The sequence below is a fragment of the Rhopalosiphum maidis genome, chromosome 4, assembly GCF_003676215.2.
Source record: "Rhopalosiphum maidis isolate BTI-1 chromosome 4, ASM367621v3, whole genome shotgun sequence".
NCBI classification, from domain to species: Eukaryota; Metazoa; Arthropoda; class Insecta; order Hemiptera; family Aphididae; genus Rhopalosiphum; species Rhopalosiphum maidis.
The window spans coordinates 44,811,188-44,834,765 of NC_040880.1; the positions used below are offsets into that span (position 1 = coordinate 44,811,188).

The 23,578-nt window shown below is 28.7% G+C and overlaps 1 protein-coding gene across 3 annotated transcripts in view; it reads right to left on the reverse strand.

Annotated features, from left to right (window-relative positions):
- Window positions 1-10,859: 10,859 nt before the first annotated feature.
- Window positions 10,860-23,578, reverse strand: part of LOC113556272 (MAGUK p55 subfamily member 5) — a 50,069-nt gene continuing 37,350 nt past the window's right edge. For all 3 annotated transcript variants that reach the window (XM_026961122.1, XM_026961123.1, XM_026961124.1), the window contains 9 exons: window positions 15,496-15,739; window positions 13,707-13,933; window positions 13,354-13,602; window positions 13,029-13,283; window positions 12,211-12,571; window positions 11,962-12,126; window positions 11,701-11,832; window positions 11,445-11,626; window positions 10,860-11,362 (listed from right to left, as the gene is read on the reverse strand). In XM_026961122.1, coding sequence (XP_026816923.1) covers window positions 11,177-11,362; window positions 11,445-11,626; window positions 11,701-11,832; window positions 11,962-12,126; window positions 12,211-12,571; window positions 13,029-13,283; window positions 13,354-13,602; window positions 13,707-13,933; window positions 15,496-15,739 — 2,001 coding nt within the window. In that variant the 3' untranslated portion in view covers window positions 10,860-11,176. The remainder of the gene's footprint in view (window positions 11,363-11,444; window positions 11,627-11,700; window positions 11,833-11,961; window positions 12,127-12,210; window positions 12,572-13,028; window positions 13,284-13,353; window positions 13,603-13,706; window positions 13,934-15,495; window positions 15,740-23,578) is intronic.

Sequence of the window (23,578 nt, forward strand, 5' to 3'; positions counted from 1 at the left end):
CTATTTGATGATTGTTCATGCGATTCATTATATACATAATATTATATCTATTTTCTATTTTATTTTAAACTAATAAGGTTCTATTTCTCGTTCAAATTTCGATTTAGATATATTATGATTTGCAATAAAAATCGCGAAAAGTAGGTACCAGATAAATGTATTACCATAGAATACCCCTTCAATATATAAGTATATAATAATAGCATTAAAAAATGTGGTCTTTACTCTTTAAGTACAATTAAAAATTATGAAAATCTGACAATAGATAAATGAATTATATTTTTTGGACAAAAAATAAATTGTTGTTTCACTATAACATCTTTTATGTTAGTCATTTTGGCTGTTCGTGTATTATTGGGCGGGAGGAGGTACGTTTCCCTGGCATCACAAAGTTAGAAAGTCCACTTTTTTCTTCCCGAAGTTCTATATTTTGTAGGCCTGACTCTTAGTTTCACATGGTATATTGAAAATTTAATCGTCACCGTTTGTTATTTAATAATGGTCTAAGCCCCGAGGTCATCATCAACTAATCAGTGAGCTTTTTGTTTGGTTATATAAAATGACGTTTATAATATTTTGGGCTATAAATCATTTTGGTCTATTTCCTATATTATGAAATTGACTGATGTTGTATAATGTATAGGATTTAAATTTCTGGTGACAATGTGATGATGAGGTGTAGGATAAATAATCTACTCTTAATTTTTCTAAATTTGTCTTACCGTATAAAAAAAACATGTAAAACTAATGTGTGTTCGAAATTATGACAGTAATTTGACAGTAAATATACAGCTTTATATATGCATATACCTACGTATAAAGTTATCAGAATCGCAAGATTTTATCGCAGCATTTTTTTTTTTTGTTTTAAATTTTTTAGTTACTGGAAATTTTTTGTATTGTAGTTGATTTCACGATTTCACCTCAGTCTATTTTCTTGTTTCGAAACTATTATCGTTATTCGGCAGTATAAATTGTACGTTTATTAGAACTTAAGACTTTTCGAACCTTTGTTTATTAGTAGATAATTTTGAAGTAACGCCGTGGGTGCATTGCTTATTTTATCGGGCTAACAGTCACCATGTCATGACAAGATTTCGATGAATTACGGCAGCGGTAACAGTTGGTAAAATGTCTAGTATGCGAATTATTTGATCGTTCTTAAAAATTGAACGCACCTCTTAAAGGATGAGCGTAATTTATTATTTTAAATAGAGCAGAATTAGCTGAGCCTAACAATGTACAAAAGTACACATTTCGAGTGCAGGTTGAATGATTATTAAAGGTAAACATAACTACAGTTTGCAGTGAACATGTTTACAAGTGATTCACTTTGTATAAAAATCGAGTATGATAATATATTATACTATTCGATGATAACACATACAAAATTCATGCAGAAATTCGCGGGCGAATGGCGAAAGCAGAGAATACATAATTTACTAAACAAACTTGCTATATGTGATATAATAATTGATTATTGGAACTGATTCAAGTTTTTATTTCTAAAAAGAATAAATTCCTAAATGTATTAATATTTTAGTAATTAAAAATTATAATCATGCCGCTGAATGATTAAATTAATACCTGATACCTTTGGTACAGAATCGATAAAATCTGTAATTTGTACTACTAGAAAATACGACCACAGTAAGTTTTTAAGAATTTTTACCTGGATTACATCAAAATATAATATATTAACTATAAAAAACTATTTTTTATCACTACGAATGTTTGCATGACTATTTTCCAATTAAATGTAATGAATACACAACAAGCAATGATTGATATAAATAAAATTTTTTATTAATTTGAGAAAACATGCATTATAAATGCTGAGGGAGAAGAGCGATAATACTTCGCTTTTTTACAAAATAATTGTAAACACATGTTATTTTTGTGAATTTTATTTAAAATATATTTAAATTAAATTTGATGAACTATAGTATAGTATATCATAAAATAAATTGGCATTATATGATATATTTAATGTAAACAAATTATTCTTGTTTATAATCATAATAGTTCATAAGTACCTATAAAACTAGTATATTATATTTTGTTTGAGGTTTATGATTGAATTTATATCTCTTTTCTAGTTAAATAAGGTTCAATCATTTTGAGGGACTCTATTTTTTTAAGTTTAAGAAACCTACTCCTATTATTTTTCCAATTCGAACATTGATAGCACTAGATATATTATGTACCTATTATAAATAGGTACCCAATACCGTACTTGTATCCAATACATATATATATATTGTGTGTGTGTGTGTGAAATAAAATATGATGTTTATTTATATAATTTCACAACAATAGTTTTAAATTTAATATAAATACAAATTTTATTTTCGTCTACTGTTATAACGACCTTATAATGTATTATTTGTGAGTACTTACTTCTTAACGTATAATTGTTGCGTAATTAATTTGGATAATGTATTAATATTTAATGTATATATAATTACTAATTAGTAATTACTACTTTATTGGCAAGGTGATCATAGTCAATGAAGAAATGTCTTTATATTTATTTACCAAAAAATAAATAATTTTAAGCAAAAAATGTACGAGTTAGCGGAAATAAAATTGTTTATATTATAATCATAAGTAAATCGCATATTTAGTCGATTCATCGACGACCTCCGTGAAGGCTACACAAATAAAATATAATATTATGTTTCTTGTTCACATGGTAGGTATCATTTATTATATATATAGATATGTTTAAGTATACACATTATTGTTGTGTGCACAGATTATACATTCTGCTATTAAAGCAATATTTATGTAAAAAAAATTAAATTAATAAAGGTCGATACATGAATTATAATAATTTTACTGAATATTGTATGAGTATTACTTAGTATAAATATTTCGTTTATATAAACATTTGTTCTCATAATAATTTAGCGGACATGGCTGTTCGACAATACAATTAAATTTAAGAGTATGCATACATTAATATAGAAAATTTTTAATACCAATGGTGGATCCAAGGGCGCCACAGTAAATAATAACCTAACTCATAGCCTTTATTTAATAAGCACTTGCAAACATCGGTTTAGTACAAGAACATTTAAGGTTATAGTTTATAAATCATTGCTTTTTTCGATGATATAATTTATTCGATTTATTGAAAATAAAAGTTAAACAGTAATTTCAGTAATATGCAATAGTACCTACCTACACTAACATACAATCATGAAATAAAAATGTATGCAAAAGTATGATATCAAAATGTGGTAGGAGACTCTATATCGAGTAACTACGAATAAAAATGATGTATTTTAAAGTGCAGCCATGTCCTGTCTTAGAAAATCCAATATTTATCTTTCGTCAATAATATACAAGCGCATTAAATGTACACTGAATACGTCGTATAATGTATATACTAAATACAATAATGGTGGTACATATCGAAAGAGAAAATTGTTGGTACAAATTCTAATTTCTAATACTGTACTATAGTCTATAACTGAACGGATAAGTTCGAAAAATAGCAAAACACATTTAAAAGAATCAAATTGTGCGAATCGGTATGCTGAGAAACTGTTTTATTATAATGGACTAACGGTAAATTGGTTTATCTCTGGGAATTGTTTTGATACAAATTGTAAAATTAATAATACAAATAACGATACTAATACATTTTTATATTACCTATTTGTACTACCTATACTATAAAATCTCTAAATATCGGACATTCTTAATGACTAAAATTGTACCTATTACACTAGACAGTTCATTTTATAGAAAGTTTGTGGTTTGTTCCCAATACAATTTAATTATATGTAAGTGTCCGCTATGTAGAGGTGTCCATAAGGAGATATTTCACTGTATATATTAATGACGAATCGTAATATGGTGAAATTTGAATATACTGCAGAGGTACCAGAGAAAAGCAACTAATATAGTTGATTATATATTTATTAATTATAATATGGTAGTTTTAAACACGTAAAAATCTTGATTACATTTGAATGGTACCTAGAAGGAATAATTAAAATTGATCAACATTATTCGACAGGAAATAAGGATAATTACAATATTATGAAACAAATAAAATTAATTTTTATCAAAAAAAAAAATAATTTAACAATTGTAAATACGGCTGTTCAAGACATGAAAAAGTTAGGTTTCGAAAAACAATTTATAATTACACAACATATGACAAATTAAGAGCATCAAATGTAATTATAACGATGAAAATTGCGGACGAATGTCTTACACTGAAGATTATTAGAAGGTTATTTTATGGTTAATTTTAATATGTAAATTTCATTATATTTCTACGCTATAATGATTTTATTTAATTAATGATAAAAATCTAATACATGCAGTAATTAGTAATTATCTATAATGTCCTTCAATTATACTTACTTAAATCAGTAGATATATTATAACGATTCATGGACCTACAAATTTGAATAAAAAAATCGTCAACAGACCAATAAAACATTTTCAAGTTTTTTTATAACCGAGTCTTTGACATCGTAGGTATCGTTGTTTGTAATTACAATTATTAAATTATTATTTACTATATAGGATCCTCGTGTTACTTATAGATATGTAATGACTATATAATTATATATTATAAAATTTAAAGAATAATAAAATATAGTTAATTATTAGAACACTGAAACTTACTTTATGGTAATAGATTTTGTTAAATACAATAATAGATAAAGTCCTAAAGAAGTGGTTATCTGTAAAAACGTCGTATCATTTGGTTCGATGGAATGATTTTTTTATACTTATACAATTTGATCGGCACTCAACAGCATTCGAATATTTAACGTGCGATTCTCCAGTTGGTAATTTGAGTCTCAATAATTAGGTACGTATTATTATCTACCGGTGAAGTAAACTGAATCTGAAAAACATTAACGTGTTACAGTTGCGCAACTACGGGGGTGCTTAGGGGGTGCTGAAGCACCTCCAGCTTTATTTTAAGCGCCTTCAAGTTCCACGTCTTTGTAATTCCAAATATCTATAGTTTTAACCACACTACGTGTTAAATTAACTATAGTTATACTATATAGGTAATTTAATTTTTTTTTAAATAATAACCTAGTTTCTATCTCGCTTTCTATATACAATTAATGTACGTATGTACGAGATAGGGCTAACTGTAGACTTAGAAACTATTGAACTAATTAGCACTAGAATTCGCACACAAATTTCTTGAGACTTGGGTAGTATTTTTTGCTTCGTTTTTAATCCCATTTGATTAGTATAGTGTGGCTCACAGATAAATTTCAGTTTAGCTCGCGAATATTAAGTTTTTGTATTATTTAAAGAGTATTCTCCTAATACAACTTGTTTTTTTCAAATGAAAATAGCTCTTTTTTCTGTAAATAGTTCATCAGATGACTATATTATGTACTTAAATCTAAATTAAAATGAGTAAATTTTTATGTTAAGGATAATATAGGTTTAGAAACTAATGATGATTAGAAAGTTAAAACAATCATTACATATAAAATGAATTTGCTTTAAATTTGTAAACATTTCTTTTTGATTTCTAATAAAAAAAAATAATATTAATCTATTAAGATTTTATAATTTGTAAAAATGTCCGAATATATAACTAATAGATACTAGATTCAATGCTACATCTTTTTATATTATTTTAAAACCATTTTTAAGGACTAATGTTGTAATATCTATAGAAAATATATTTGAATAAAGTAAAACTACTTCTTCAAATTATGATTTAAAAATTCCTTGAGTTGTATAAAAATGCTAAAGATTTGAAATATGGCCCTTGCTATTTGTACTTACTTAAGTATACTTAAAAACTCCAAAAATGCTTTATGGATCTCTGTGTTATACAGGTAATACGAGTAAATTGTTTTTGTATGAACAATGTACTTGTCACTCGTGTATATAAATTTAAAATTTCTATACCTACTTCTATGCCACATGGGATCTAGTCCAGTCTTATGTGCCACACCATTCAATGGCCAAAGTTACAATCTCCATCTACGTAGGATTCATTCGTTTCAGTAATTTTATAATGTGTACGCTTTTTGTAGCTCAATTGACAGATTCTTTGAATGCCTTTTGACCTATTAACATGATACTTTGTTTTATTTTTAATTATTTTCTAATATACTCGTCAAAAGATTGTAATATATCATTATTCATGTAATTCTGTCAATAATTACCGTTTATAATAAAATACATAAATAAAATTATCACGTAAGTACCTAATATCAATAGATATTGTAGCATAATATCAGTATAATTAATTTAAGTAAACACTTACCGATATAACTGCTGACTAGTTAATGGCATAAGTATTTCATGATTTTTAAAACCTTGTACCTACCTATACAAGTATTGCATAATTTATTAGTCTGAAACCTATTTCTAGACTACTAGACTGTCTGAACCAATCAAGATCAATACAACAAAGGCTGCCCGTGGTATTATTGGTATTAATATCTGGTTACACTAGTACTCTTCTAATAGCGTCACTTAAGTAATTTTTGATAATTTTTTGCCGAGCCGTCATAATGTGAAAAAATGTATAACATTTATAATCTATAACCAAAGAATGTAATGAAAAAATGAATTCATTGTAAAAAAATATAATAAAATAATAATATTTTTGTCTACCACACTTATTATTGGTAGTAAGTTGGTGACTTCTACACCAGTGTTGATGGATATTTTATTCATTGATATGACTAATTTATAATTAAAGTTAATGTTATCTTTTTATCCGATTCAGTATGTGATTAGTGTGTACCTATGACTTGTTATGTTAATTGCCATAAAAATGATAGTAACAATTCGTTCATTTACAGTATAGTATGTGGCATTACGTAAAAATAAATAGTTGATTGTCATATTTCGTATTCATATTAATATGTATATCATGGACGAATTTTTGTTAATTTGGCGAGCGAAGCAAAGCAGCAATGTGGATAACTATTATCGTGTACCAATACGGTTAACGCCCATACACTATAATAATGTCTTTCCCTACCTTAGTATTTATCATAAAAAATATTATGAAGTCACTATTTAACATTAATGGTATATATCATGTATGTATATAATTATTATCGAGAATTCGTTTATTTTTTCATTTATCTTATGTACAATAGTAATCAATAATAGTGTCACATTCGAAGTAATAGAGATTTAAATGCAAATTTAATTTTTTTTCTGAAAAAATATTGCTGCTTTTCGTAAACACTAAATTAAATTCATACATTAAACAAATAAAAAATAACCACTAAAAAATTAAATCTGTAAGATTTATATTGTTTCGTTGTTTTTATTACATATCATATATTTATGTAGTGTACTTACTATTTATGTCTTATAAATGTACCAAATAAGTGCAGCGGAGGCTGCATCATGACAAACTAAATGTTCCAGGCGAATATTATGCTAGTTATATAGTTGGGCTGTATTTTGTACAACTTATATCAATCACGATAACAAATTAGTGCGTAAATTTAAATAAAATTAATGGCTAATTATATATTATCATTTTTATTTATGATTGGTGAGTTATCTTCAAGTAAAATCACCAGTTACAATAACGAATTATGAAAAACATTTTGAAGGGTTTTAAATATCAATTTATATAAATATTGTTTCAAAACAATTCAATATTCATTTAAATATTTTAATTCAATGTATTAAACATTAAGTAGCTACATAATTTAAAATTTTACCGAAGACGATAAGTATTATATTTTTATTATTTAAAATCAAAAGCATTTGGAATACTTTTATAATATTTTAAATATTCAAAATACTACTTTATATAATTAAGTATTTGATTTTTTTATTCCAAATACTTTTATAAAGTATTATACTCAAGTATGATCGTTAAACTAGGTAACGACATTTGAATATAATAGAGCGATACGGTTATAAATGTATAATTATATTAGCCTAAAACGTATGTATTTTGGTAAATACAGGAGAGTGTACGGGTTTAAATCTGTGCTTAAGAGAACGTCGCACCCGCATATGTTGTCTTCGTTTTACACACGTACGACATAGTCAATTTTCGTTCACCAGTTTCAATAGTGTGCTTTTAGTTTTGATATTAGAGTGAATTGACCTATTATCAAACTTTTAGGTAAGAACATTATCTGTGTTCTCTCCTTGATTTTTTACGATATTTTAATTTTTAAGTGAATTACGAGCGCTTTCAAATATTTATCGTACGTGTATATAAGACGGAGAAAACACATACGGGTGCGACGTCCTCTTAAGAATGATAAAAATTAATAATTACATTTTTAGTTTTAATCCGCAGACAATTGAAACGCATTAGTGCATAAAATTTTATCACTTTTTAAATAATATTACACATTATAACTTTTTTATATCTGATCTAAATGATATTTTCAATATTAAGGTGATTAAAACACGGTAGGCAAGCACGCCATAAAATAAAACGACTCGTTAAGACAAGTACTTAATTCAGTTCTAATTGTCTATTCTCTCCATAGGAGCAACTAGGTGGGCTTAGCTTACCCAATTTTATATGTTATCAATACTAGTGATGTAGTGGTAAAGCCCCCACGGGTTGCTGATATCAATTTAGCCTACCCATAAATAGAGGTCTAGTTGCGTCTATGATTCTCACGAAACCATTACTTGATTATTCAATTAATAATATAATATATAAAAGAAATCAATTATAAAAATCAGATTCTAGATATTATAATAATATTGAATTAAACGTTTAAACGTAATAATACAATAGAAGTATAGGGCATGTCATGACATATTTTTTAGTAAAACTTAATCTCGTTTTTTCTTGAACAGCATAATAAAATAAACCATCGACAATATTTTATCATTGACATTATTTTACGGTACTACCTATAAAATAAAATAAATTACATATGATTAACTGCAATATTGTAATTGTAATACCGTAGTCTTATTATAATATTACACTGCAGTGTTTATCAACCATGACCCACTAACACGCATAATTTAAGTTAGTATTTTTATAATTTCTTTTATTAATACAAATCACCATTTTTACATATTACGATTGTAGTAATACCACAATTATATGGAATAATATAAATAATATAAAACAATAATAATTGTGATTTGTGTAAATGATTCTGTATTGTTGACGGTAATAAATGGTACTTACCCATAAAATATCTAAAGCTATAGGATTTGCAAAGTGTTTCACTGAACACACGAACACGCTCATCACTTATTTTTGCTTTTACCTTTAAACAACAAATTTATTCAAATCTTAAAATTTAGAATTCCTAAATAAAATTAATAAGAACTATATTTTCAAATAATCACAACTCCTTTTTTTTTTGAGTTGTTGATCATATTTGTTCTTTTGAAAATTATGAACTTATAATGATTCATTTCTGTGTTATTAAAATGTTTATGGTACTAAGTACTAAGCAATAACCAATATGGAAAATAGTCCTAGTTATATTTAAAATATATAAATAATCGATATTATATTATAATATTTAATTTTTTTTAATAATAGTATAATTATTAAAAATTATACAAAGTTATAAATTAATTATTGATACATAAATCCCTATAATATATTAACTATATTATTATGATTCATGGACAATAGCTAATTATCATATACAAATTATAATATCTACTCGTTTAAATTTTGATTTAGACAGATCTAAATTGTTGTTACTAACGAGTTACAATAATATGTTTCGATATGTAGTCTATGTAGATGAATGGCTTTTGGCATATTAAGTCGTCTTACTGCATTTTAATATTTAATACTTCGTTCTATTAGTCAATATCATTACGTAAATATATTGATAGTATAACTGTACGTTTAATCCCGTTTGCATTTTTCACAATTGAGCTACATTATCAAATCGACTGTTAGGAGAGGTCGTTACGAAGAGGAAATATCTTCCTAGTAAAATATTTCATCTAATATTGAGCTGAATTTATTAATAGATTCTAAAATAATAATGATAATAATAATTGTGTATACAAATAATAAATAACTTACATTAATTTATATATATATATAGGTACTCCCCTATATGTATTTAGATCAATATTAAAAAAAAAAAAAAACAACAAAATAATAAATAAAAATATAATGCTTAGGCGAGTTAGATTTTATACAAATAAAAAAAAAAATAATAATAATAATAATACAATAAAGGTATTATCGAGTTTAACATTTGTGCACATACTGAAATACCGAATCTTCGACATAGTAAAACTGTAATGTTTTAAATAATAGTTTTAATAAAAAATAAAAAGAATCGTTTGATTGGTTAAAAAAAGTAAAGTATAATACCCGCCTGAGTAGTCTAGGCACGCATAAGGCGTGCAAATTCAGGATTTAAAAATGGTTATTTAATATCCTAACATACCCGTTGTCTACTCGATCACTAGTTGGCTGCATATTACACCGTACAGTAATTTATTTAATAAATAAAATATTTTAAATAGTTATTTAATTTTATTTTGTATACACGCCGTGAGAGTGGGTGTATTTTCGAATGCGGTTCGTTGGTAGTAGTTATTGTAATGCAATTATAATTACGATAATAATATTATGATTTGTGTACACCTCGTGTACAGAGAAACAATAAAACAATATAATTCTAAACATTCACAATCACAAAAATAATTGAACAAGTATTGACAATACATTATTGTATACTTACATATTACATTAGGGGTTCGTACAAGAGTGGGGCTCAGTCGTTTTATAAAAATTTACGAGAAGTTTCCGAATAGCTTGTGTGTTGTATAATATTATAATATATAGTCAACTTTTTGACGGGGAATCAACGGAAAACATTCATTCGAGGACTATATTATAGTTATACATACTAAAATGGCAAAGTTGATGGCTTTTTATTGGTCATCGTTTACATATAACACTGTACTATACTATAGTTAAGGTAATATTATATCACATTACTTTTTTTTCCATTATTCAATCTGTACAAACATAACACATAATATTATTTTAACTTAAACGTACAGTTTTTTGTATGCCTATACCGAACGCATGACAACCAATCGACTTGTTCGGTAAGCACCGTTTTTTTTCTGTTCATCAGTCATCATGAACTTTTTACAATGTAACAATGATAATAATAATAATAATAATAATAATAATAATAATAATAATAATATCCATCGTTTAACGCTATGACGCAGTTTTTACCCAAGTAACTGGCACCCATTGAGGTTCTCTTTCTAGACTATTTATTTCATTTAATAGTTGGTGATACGCTCTCTCGGTGTCATTATTGATGATGATCATATCGAAGTAATGGCCAAATTTATCTTCCATTTCTCTTGCCTTCTCTATGATTTCTTTCAGTTCTTCCTCCTACAAATTAATATTATTAATAACATAATCGAGATACAAATTTAGTATAGTTTGTTAAATATTATACTACAGCAATACATACTTTGTAAGGTTCACCGTTCTTTAACCTCTTTTGGCGAAGTTTTTCTAAAGGAGGTGGCGCCACAAACACAACAAAGGGCTTCAAATCGGAACTCCGGAGAATTTTCAACGACTGGGGGTGTAGGTTTAAGACGCATATCTTACTGTAGTTAACCACCGACCGAATGGCATCGAGCGACGTACCTGTAAATTTATGATTTTTACTTTAATTTATGTATCTTATAAGAATTATTCTTTTATATATATATATATATTACCGTAATAAGCCTTCTCGTATTCACCATGTTCAACAAACTTCCTCGACAAAATGTCTGATTCAAACTGAACCCTGGTGATAAAATGATAATCTTGACCATCAATTTCTCCATCTTTTTTCGCTCTGCTAGTATCTAAAAAACACGATATAACAAATTAAAAAACAATTCTATTATGAAGGAAAATTCTATATAAAACCTATAAAAATTAATCAGACTAACACATGTATTTAATAATAAAACTATGATTATATTAACACTTACGAGGAATAGCAGCTGCAAACCTATCTCGGTCTTCCATTAATCTTTGTCTTAGTTCATGTCGACCAATGTTAGGTGGGCCAATCAACACAATTGGCCTTTTATGGTTTGCCCGTGGATAATATAATGCCACTTCTTCATAAGTCAGTATCTCTTCGGCTTCATATTCTATACGATAATAATTATAAAGTGTTAAAAAAAAATATTTTAATAAACTAGATATAAATATTAAAAATATTTTTTTTATTTTACCATCAGAGTTTGAAGAATAAATAGGGTAACCTCCATCTTGATACAGTGACTTCTTTTTTCTTTTTTTCAGGTTCTTTTTGCCACAAAGAAGCGTATTTTGTTTTTTGGGTTTATCTTTGCCAGGCTTATCGCCAGTTATGGTTTGTTTTAATGCTTCACGTTGGTGTTGAAAAGATTTGCTTGGTATAAGACCAGCTAATGTTTGATCTTCTTCACCTTCTCTGAACGCTTGCCACCAGTTAGCGTCTTCTTGAGATATAACATGTAAGATTTCGCCCTTTTGGAAACTGATGCCCAGCTCTCTGCATGGAATGTAACCATCATCTTCAGGATCATAATCGAAGTGAGCTTTCATATGCATCTGTAATGGTGCATAAGAAATATTAATGCATTATCAACACATTAAAAAATGCTAACATTATTAATATTCATAAATCACAGACCATATTAAGTACATATTGTATTTATTTTTTTATTAATTCAATAATATGATTATTTCACTATATTAATGAATGACTTACATTTTTATTATTTTAGAATATATTTTATTAAAACGTATAATTTCTAATTTACGTATTATAGGTATTTAAAAGTAACAGTACAGTATTTAATATTTTGTTGACTATACGATTAGCATACCTATAAAATAGATACCTATGTAAAAAGATTAAATAAATTATGTTTTAAATATTATTGGTATTTATAAGGTTAAAAATAGATAATTTTAAGAAGTAGAATTTTCATCTAAATTTAAAAAGAACTATACCAGTTCAAGTGCCAATGAAATACCAAACAATAAACAGATAAAAAAAACTTACAATGAAATTTTCTCTGTTCCCGTTTGTGTTCTGATATGTAACCCGATTAGCACTCGGCACAATCATGAACGTTAAAGGTCCAGTCATCACGGACAGAATATCACAGACATCATTTATGGACTTGCCACGCATTTCTACACCATTCACCTCCAACACTTCATCGCCCTCGTGGAGTAGTCCACTTTTTTCTGCAGCGCCACCTCTGACTATTCGGCCGATAATCACCGCATCGCCATCATTTCGAACAGTGGCACCCTGTACACAAGACACGAGTTTTATAATTTATTGTTTGAATGGATAAAAAAAAAATGTTAAAATAACGCACCAATGGTTCGTTGGTTTTTTCTATATTGATAATTGTGATGTTGGGAGGATGTTGGTCCGTGTTGTACATCGATGAATCGTTGGCGGGCAGCGTGACTGTTACCTCTGTAGTAGCCTCGTCGTCTTGTGGCAACACGTCCTGAGCTATAGTGTCGTGGGCCCAGAGGACGCCTTCGATTTCATACTGGGACAATAATTTAGCGAGTTCGGATGCTTCAGGCAAATCACTGTTCTGAATGCTCTCGAGACACTGTTTTATCATCAACAATAATAAAAGCAAAAAAATTAAAAATGACACCTTGGTGGAAACACGAAATCGAAAAAAAAAACAATAACATAAAAGCATGGACTTACGTCTCGGACCAAATTTTGCGCTTCCGGAGTCACCGGCCTCTTGGTCGTGGTAGGAGGCCACAACTGCTGCACCTTGTTGTGCACAGACAGCACGCGGACGAATTCCGGGTTCAACAACAGGCATTGAATCACAGAGACGTCCGGATCTGACTTGTTACCAATGTAGATCCCGTTCTTTTTCAGCTGCAAGTGTATCCTCTGGAGCGCGGCTATTAGTTCGCCATACCCTGTAAAACAACAACGACGAGAATGATGAAAATGCGACGAAACGTCTAACGACCGACTAAGTGTGCGACACGACTGACGTAAAGTTTAAATCTATTATAATGTGTACGTACATCGTACACGTATGTGTATGGTACATACTACATATGCCACGCCACCGCACACACACTGTATAGTAATAATAATAATAATAATAATAATAATAATAATATTGTCGTCACGAGTGTTGGTGACAGGTTGTTATGCACAGGGCGTGCTCGTGGTGGCCGACTGCAAGTACCTATGTAGTGGAATACTATAGAACGACGTGACCTGAATGCCTGACGACATCATAACAACATATAGCATTCCATTACGGTGTTTCCGACCGGAACACAATGAGGATAACTCTCGTAGTTTTCCCCTTCCCACCAAGGCATAGAAACCTACCTCGTTTTTTTTCCCCGATGGTATACGACGTATACGAGAATAGCGTCTCGTGCTAAAATGGATATTATAAATTCGTCTAGTGACACATCTTGAGAAGATAAAAATAAATCTATACGAATCAGAGTTTTTATAAATACCTAATCGACGTGGTACTTAGCGCCAGAGCTGTATTAAGAAGGACGACAAAGGGGGCACTTTTCCGGGGTGGTTTATTAGTTTTTGTAATAATATTAAAAAAATGTCATGATAAATTACACATTACCTTTAATTTTAATCTTTACGTTGTAATGGTTGAATATATACACATTATATATTATTAATATTTTTAATATAACGTTCATGTGTTTATTGGATTATTATATTATAATCGTAATATTATTATTATTATTATTATTATATAAATATATATTAAAATTGCTCGATGTGCTTTTACATATAAATTGCTGTTGCAGTTCTCACTTGTCAATATTATAAATAAACGCTATACATTACATTTTAATTGGTATATTAATATTTAAGTATAATATTATGTTATATCAAAATAAATATGGTATAAATCGTACTAATAAATATGTATCACCTAATAATCGCAGGTGCATTTAATTCTAAAGCAGTATTTATTATTTATATTTAAAGTTTCTACATTAAAAAGTCAGTAGCGCCAGTAGCAAGCGAGGAGAGTGGGAACGAACTAATGTGGCGCTAATACAATATACGTTCATTCTGGTATTCACCATATCAATTAATCTTATGTAAACGCACTTATAACAGTTACAGCTCTATATTACCAATTATGAGTTACTACTTAAATATTATATACTATCATTATACTTTATTATTATTGCAATTATTATCTTTTATAAACTTGTATGTGTTATTTGTATTAATTATTTAAATTGTAAATTCTATTACGTTTTAAATTGTTGTATAGGGTTTCGCCCTTTAATAAAGTAATGAAATATGAAATATATTTTATTGCTATATAATGTAGTCTGCGGCTTTGCTTATATATATAGTTAATTACTTATTACGAAAGTACTTTTCACGAAAAATTTCATGGGATTCGCGCGAGTTTCTTTTCGGGTTGCGAAGCAAAAACAAAAAAAAACTAAAAAACTGAAATCGTATCACTTACCCACAACCCTGTATATCGGCTCATACGGATCTTGCGATTCTTCTTCAGAATAGTCCACAGCACCGATGGTGGTACGATTGTTGTCCTCGTCTTGTTCCGACGAAAACCCGTCGTTGACGATTCCCGTTTCCGGTGGTTCGTGTTCGAGCTCCCGAAGTTTTTTCGACCCTCTCAACGACCGATTGAGAAATTCGTTTTGTTGAGCGACCCTGTCCTCTTCTTCTTTTCGCTTCCGCAACGCGTCCTATGCACATGTAAAACAATCGCGTCGTTATTATTACAGTATAATATTATCATATATATATAGTACTATATATACGTGACATATTATTATTAATTTCGGTGAAAGATTTTCAAAATATCGGGCATATTATGATATACGTATAAGTAGGTAGGTAGGTATAGGTACCGAATCCAAAATCATCGTCCGACGGTGGTGAAGTTCCATCACCGGAGTACGTGAAATCATCATAATATCGACCGTCATTCGAATTGCGAACGTATTATATAATATACAGCATCACATTAGATATAGCCACTCGCGTGTCACTCGGACGTGCGTACAAGGTAGTCTGAGTACGTTAAAAATGTATACATAAATCCCGGCATTATATTATTATTGGGTATTATTGTTATTATGTTTACGGTCCGGAGGACGACCGGATAAAGCTGCCGCGCGCGTATTCCTACGGCACATCCGATTGGGAGGAGTAATGCACGCGCGTCGCGGCATATACCTCGATAACGATATTTTATTATTGTGGGTACCTATATGGTTTTTTTTCGTTTGTTTTTGTTTCCTACAAATTACAATTATTATCGGATGACCACAAAATATATTGCAGTCGGTACCAAACAACGACAAAGTGATTATATTACACGATATCGGCTGTAGTGTATAGAAACTTTAGATGGTATACGACTCGAGAAATTATACACGAGGACGAGAGAGGTCATCAGTTGTTGAGCAAAAGAAATCTGCACGAATTTTCTACGAAAAACAAAACTACGTTTTATATCATTATTTTATTCGGTTTGCTTATATGCGTTATGAAAGTATAGTAATAATAATAATAGTATAGTGGCCGTAACAATTCGTAAGCATTGTATATGTTTGTATCGCGTTGCACGTATTTTTACAATAATATTAGGTATACCTTGCATAGAGACACTCGTAGTGGTCTCGGCTTAGAAGTTTATTGATAAATATTATCTTCGTGTATATATTACATTATTGTTATTCGTGTTTTATACCTACAGGTGTCTTAGTGTTATGATACAACGATAATATATTCGAGATAAAACAAAACTTATTTTATTATTATGACATCAAATCGACACTTGCGTGTACCGTAGGCTTTACCTACTAATACATTATAATTTCTGGGGTACTTAGTGTTTGAGTTATTTAAATTGGCGAGTGTATTAAACAGGAATCGTAAAATTTGATTATTTGAATAAAGCTGCAAATAACTATTTAACGCTAATATTATTATTATTATTATTATATGCACAATGTATACATTTTCTCGGTTTGTTACCTCACAAAATACGTCACTGCTGCAGATAAGATTAAAATTAATGAAGTATTCTCTTGCTCTGTCGACATTATTATAACTTATAAGCATGAAACAATATGATTCAATCAGGTCGACTCCGAATTGAATAGAAATCATTGTTCTACCGCACACCTACATGGCTACATGGCAATATGTATGAAATGATTCTACCATTTCTTAAATAGGTATAAGAATATGCTTTATACTGTTTTAGTTTAATATTATGTATATTGTGATTATAATTTAATGTATGCTAACAGTTTGTTCGATTGACTCATAAAATTTGAATCGAATGTGTCGACATAAAAAGCAGTTACAATTTACCAAATAGGGTTTGTTATTTTCGAGGAATATACTTATATGGGAAATTTTAATTTTCTAAACATAAAACATAATTGCGAGTAAACCATACATGGATAAACATGATATAGTTTTTCCTATATAGGTACAGGTAAAATTTTGATACAAAATGTTGGTTATTCCTACACAATTTTAAAATCTAAAATGTTAGTTTCTATACACACAACTAGACAGTTTTTCTAAGTTTCAGGACTAACAACTTGTGGTTTTTTTGTGAGATTAATATTTGTTTCTTTTTATATTTTACTACATAGTTAATTATATCTATGTGCAAAATTGTAAACGAAATCATTATGATTATATTAAACATAATATTAAAAAATTTCAAAGTAGTCCTTTTGAATCACGTCAAAATTACTTTGAATTTTCGATTTTAAATCTACTCAGAGAAATAAATTTATTTAATTTTATGTAAGGACAACTATAATTATTTTAACAATACTAGTAATAGTATTACGAAAATAAATTATATTTCGTTTATTTTATAATAATAATTATTATCATATTTATTGTTCTACATTCAAATTGAATCACACAATACCATCTATACAATTAAATTCGTTACATTTTGCAACATTGTATTATGAATTAAATATCATTGAAATATGAAATTGTTTTCTACTCTTAGTACAAAATATTTAAACCCTAATAAATAATATATATTTTTAATTTTAACAATTATTGAGGTAAACTAAGATTCGAGATCGGAGCGAACACTTTTTATAAAATCGGAGATTAATTATTAAAAAATGATTTTCTGAGTTGATAACAGTAGTATCATATACTAACAATTTGTACACAAAATCAATTTGTCAGCTTTAGTTTTATCTTTTATATAGGTATACACGATTCGTGAACGTTAAATTAATATCAAATACGTTAATATGTGTACTAGGTATCTTACTTCACTGATTTAATAAAAATCATTAATAAATGATTAAGTAAAGCGTTTTTAACTCATAAAATGTCTATTATGATATATATCTAGGAAATAATGTTGTAAGTATACCTACGTATCGCAACTCAAGAGTCAGCCAGATATCTATTGTAATATAGAAATATACGATTAATGAAAATTTGAGGCCATGAATTTGACCACGGGAATGTGAAACTATATATTTGCTTAAAAACATTAATTTTAAATTTAAAACGGAAAATAAAACCATAATTACCAATCCAATACGAGCCATCGCATCTAAAGGTAGGCGTACGCGCTGCGGTGCACAATCGCTTAGACGTACGACAAAACCCGTAATGAGCGAAAGCCCATTAAAACACTAATTTTTTTTTTTATCTCTCCGACAACGCACGTAATCTCGAGTACTGGTGAAATGAAATGTGTACATATTGCACGAAAACTACAGTGCACGTAAACCACATATACGGGCCAATGTTTTGTACACACAATTACTATACACACATATCGTGTTTTTTGTTTTGTATATATAATATTTACTACTATCTAAGTACTACTGCAGAGATGGCCAATAACATTTAACACGACTCAGAGTTTTAAAAAACACACCACTGCTAACTGTTTCAATAGTAATCATTGTAAAATGGTTTATAACTTTATAGGAGCTGTGCGACTATAATCACTACAACACTGCACATTATTCGATTGTTGCTGCAGATATATTTTGAAAATATAAAATTATTTTGCATTTTATTAATGTTTTTTATCACTATCCGGAGTTATGCAATAATGAAACAATATTCGAGACACCTGTTATGTAACTACCGTGATGGACACCTGTATCAAAAATTCTCATGTGAAAAATATCGGTACGCTTACCTACATATAAGTACAATGCATAATAACTGCACCTGCTCCTCAGACATAAGAGCCTGTATATAATAACATTTTTTCATTTTATAATAATAAACAATATTATACAGGATGATTCGTCAAACGTGCTCACCCCTCCTTTATCCCTTATTCTATGGATTTTCACTTTTTTACTGTAAATTGTTACGGAGATAATATTTTGAAAATGTATATTATTCAAAAGATAATGGATATCCTTTAATAATGGTTTGGTTAGGTTTTAAAATTTAAAATAAATCATATACTAAGTCTAGTACTTATTATATTAGGAAAATTTTTAATAGTATATCAATGGTCTTCAACCAGTGGTTTACGACCCATTTTTGGGTCGTGTATGCTTTAAAATTGATTTGCGATAAGTCTTCTTTTTAAAATAAAAATTAAGTTTAATATATTAAATAAATATCAAATAAATTAAAATACCGTTTATATAATTTATATTTTATAATATAACGAATATCAAATCACAATATAAATTAGTACTGCAATAAAACATTAAGCAATTAGCAACACTTAGCCTTATTTTTGTTTTTCTACAAAGCTTACATGGGTCGCGAAAAATATAGGACTAAAATAGTGGGTAGCGAGTCTATAAAAAGGTCGAAGACCACTGTACTATATGATATTTATATAAATTAATATAAATTACTATAAATTTCATATCATTATACCACCATATCTTTCAACCCTATAATCCTTCGTATCATCTTCAAAATCACTAATTAAAATATTGATTTAGATACATCAACATTTAAAAAAATACCATTTTCTAATAATGTACAGTAAAATAGATGATCTTATGGGGGAAAAGAAGTTTTTGTTTATTATCAACACTATAAAAAACATTTTCCAAATGTTATGATAGTTTAAAAATTTTAAAATAATATAGTCCTTATGCAGGTATTTACCTAAGAACACCATCAATCAGAATTTGAATGAATTCATTATAAAAAAAAAATTGGGGTGAAGATGCTTCGTGAATCATTCTGTATACATATTACCTCCCCTGTCCCTGTAGCGTTTTATTCAGCATTCTAAATCGTTTGTATGATATTATCGCATAATATAATATTATATACCAACCTGAAGGGTGACGTGTACGCATATAGTGAAAAAAATACATGTTATCATTTTCTAAATCGTATATTTTGCATCACACGCGCGCACACACGCGGCGATGAGAAAAATGCGCGTATGATGCAGTACCGCGAATCGACATTTTGAATGAGAAAAAAAATATGTTTTTTTTTCGTAATACTTCATTTGGAAAGCATCTTATGTTTCACCTGGAATGTTTATTTCTGCGTGAATCGTAAAATACGACGAGAAAAAAATTATTGAGAATACAGACGGCGATAATGATAAATAATAAACTAAATATTAAGTAACGTAATATTTTTCCCCCGAAGAAATCTGATCAGTCAAATACTATTATATATAATACGATGTAAAATATTATATTATACAGAATAATCCATTTATATGGCTACACTCTCTAATTTTCAGTCAATATTTTAAAATTTAAAAAAATTATTTAACATATTACTCTTTGAAGTAACTATAACAAGAATTACATTTTTTATGAAATCAATAAAATAGCTTGTAATTAAAACGTCTATAAAAACCACTTCGGAGATAAAAATTAGTACATCTTGTAAAAATATTGTAGTGTTATAAGAACGCAACAATCGCGTGAGAAAATTAAATTATAATAATAGTCATCGTACAAACGGATCACCCTGTACACATGTCTGCTTGCTATCATCATTTGAGTTCGATGACGAAGGAGGGTTTCCCAAATAGTTTATGCCATACGAACATTGATACAGACCTGTAAGTAAGTATAGTTCGTTTGCTTGTAAAACGCCATCATCATAACGATTCAATGACTCTGCTGCGGCGGGTAAAGTATATTCTGGAACGCGGACCATTATTATTACCGGGGAGCGACCGACCAATATAATATTATATATACTAGTGCAGATCGCCATCTATTTTCCCACGTTCGAGAAATTCGTGAGACCTGTTTGTCATTGATATGTATGTATATATTTAGTTGACCACGTTGAACACTTTTTTCCGAACTTAAAAGATGATTTTCATTGACTTCGTGCACCACCGTTATTACGGGAAAACTGAATATTATAAGTCAGTATTATAAAATATTATCACCGCCGCATCATCATCGATGATTCGACATCAACGATCTACCGTCTTGTTAACTATAAAATCGTTGTGTCAGAATGTTTATGAAATAAAAAAATTGATCAGTCATATTATAAAACCAGTATTATTACTAAACATACTATAAAAATATCAACTGATATACTATCAAAGTATTGTATCATCTTACTACTTGAATATAATAATATGGAAAATACAAACAAATATTTTTCATTATTTTTAAACAATTGCAGCAACAATCGTGATATTTTTTTCTCCTCATCAGTATTATTTTATGAGTCGAGTATTTTCGAATCGCGTACACAATTTTTTTGTTCTAGACTCATAAATACGGCGTCTTATTCAAAACGTAATATATTGTTAAGTTTTTTGTTTTAAAAAAAAAAAAAATGAACGCGTGAACCTTTATACTAAAGTATATATTGTATTTCTCGTGCCTAATCTAGTATTTACGAAGGAACAAACGTCGTATAATATAATAAACAGCAGGTACAGGAAGGTACACGCGTTCTTGCCCTTGAATACAATATTTTTTGCGTGAAATATCGACAATTTTCAATGGTATAAAATTCGTCAACATGTAGAATACAGCTATTATTATAACGAACGGACAAAATATTATATTATAATGCGAATGTTTACATTGCAGAGAGGATAAAATATTATTTTAGTGCCATTAGATCTGCATTTTTATTTGATAACAAAAAAATAATAAAAAATATGCATAAATCTTCGGGAAAATGAATAATTGTATATTATATGATAACTACTCTCACTATTATATATATTTATAAATATATAAATATATAAGTGTTGAAGAATGTTCGCGTTGAATGTGTACAAATATAACGTATATGTATGCGATCATCAGCTGCAGTAGGTATACACCACATATATATACGTGTATATGTGTGTATTTGAGTATGTGCGTATAGGTATCGTTTATTATATAGCCCCTACCCACCCCCACCGGTAACGGTTCGGTGTAGATATATGGTGGAATGCGAAGGTCATACGAGAGATACCTGCAGTATACACCGTCGTGCATACACCTATATACACGCTGCACAATGCCAGTAGTTGTATATAGGTACTGTACCTACGGTGTTCCCGAAAAAAAAACAGTATATTCTAATATTATAATCAATCTGTCCGTGTCATTCGTATCGTCACGGAACAATTAACCGACGCGAATTTTACGGGATCGCGAAGCATCGCGAGGAGAGGATAATACACCGCGTACGTGAGCGATAATAATGCATAATAATATCATCGTCGTCGGGGTAACTCGGAAAACCGTATAAAAAACAACAAATAAAATGATGAACGAATTACAAATTGAATAATATTGACATCGGATGACCGGAAGTAATAACGAAAAGCTACAAGACACGTACATGAAACTACGATTTACACGATGAAAAATAGAAATCCAAATTCTGATCAAAAATTAAATATTTAAATATACATATTAAAGAACTTACCAGTGTATGACACTCTATTAGATATACTTCCAAATTCAAAGAATATTTTAAAGTTATACACAGAAAAAATATATGTTAGGTTTATTTTTTTCATTTTTAAATTTCATCCTAGAAATTTCGGAAATTTAAAATTATACTCGCAGAATACGCTTTCTATTTTGTTTTACAAGTACCATAATTTATTTATTTTTTTTTTTTGTGGGGAGGTTGCATTTTACAATATTTACCATTTTAATATCTGCGCTCAGTAGTTTAAAAAAATTCATGATATGCCGTCAAACGATGGTTAATTATTTAATGTTTTTCAGTTCATATAATATCGATTGATTTAATGGTGTTAAAATATGCCCTCTTCTTTTCTCTTGATAATAACTATCGATTAACGTATTATATACATTATTTTAAACTATGGTTTCATTATTAACTTAACGTTAATACTTTTGTTAGTCATCGCATATTTATGCTTTATTATAGGCAGTATTGATTTTTCTACATTTTATTTTCGCATACATTCAAGTTTATTGATAGTTGTTAACTTTTAGCTGCTTGTTCGGCCTAAATATAAAATGTATTTAAATGTGATCGAGAATTTAGTATGAAAATAATAAAGACATTTTTTTTGTTTTTGAACTATTAGTTGAATACAACAGAATATATATACAGCAGAT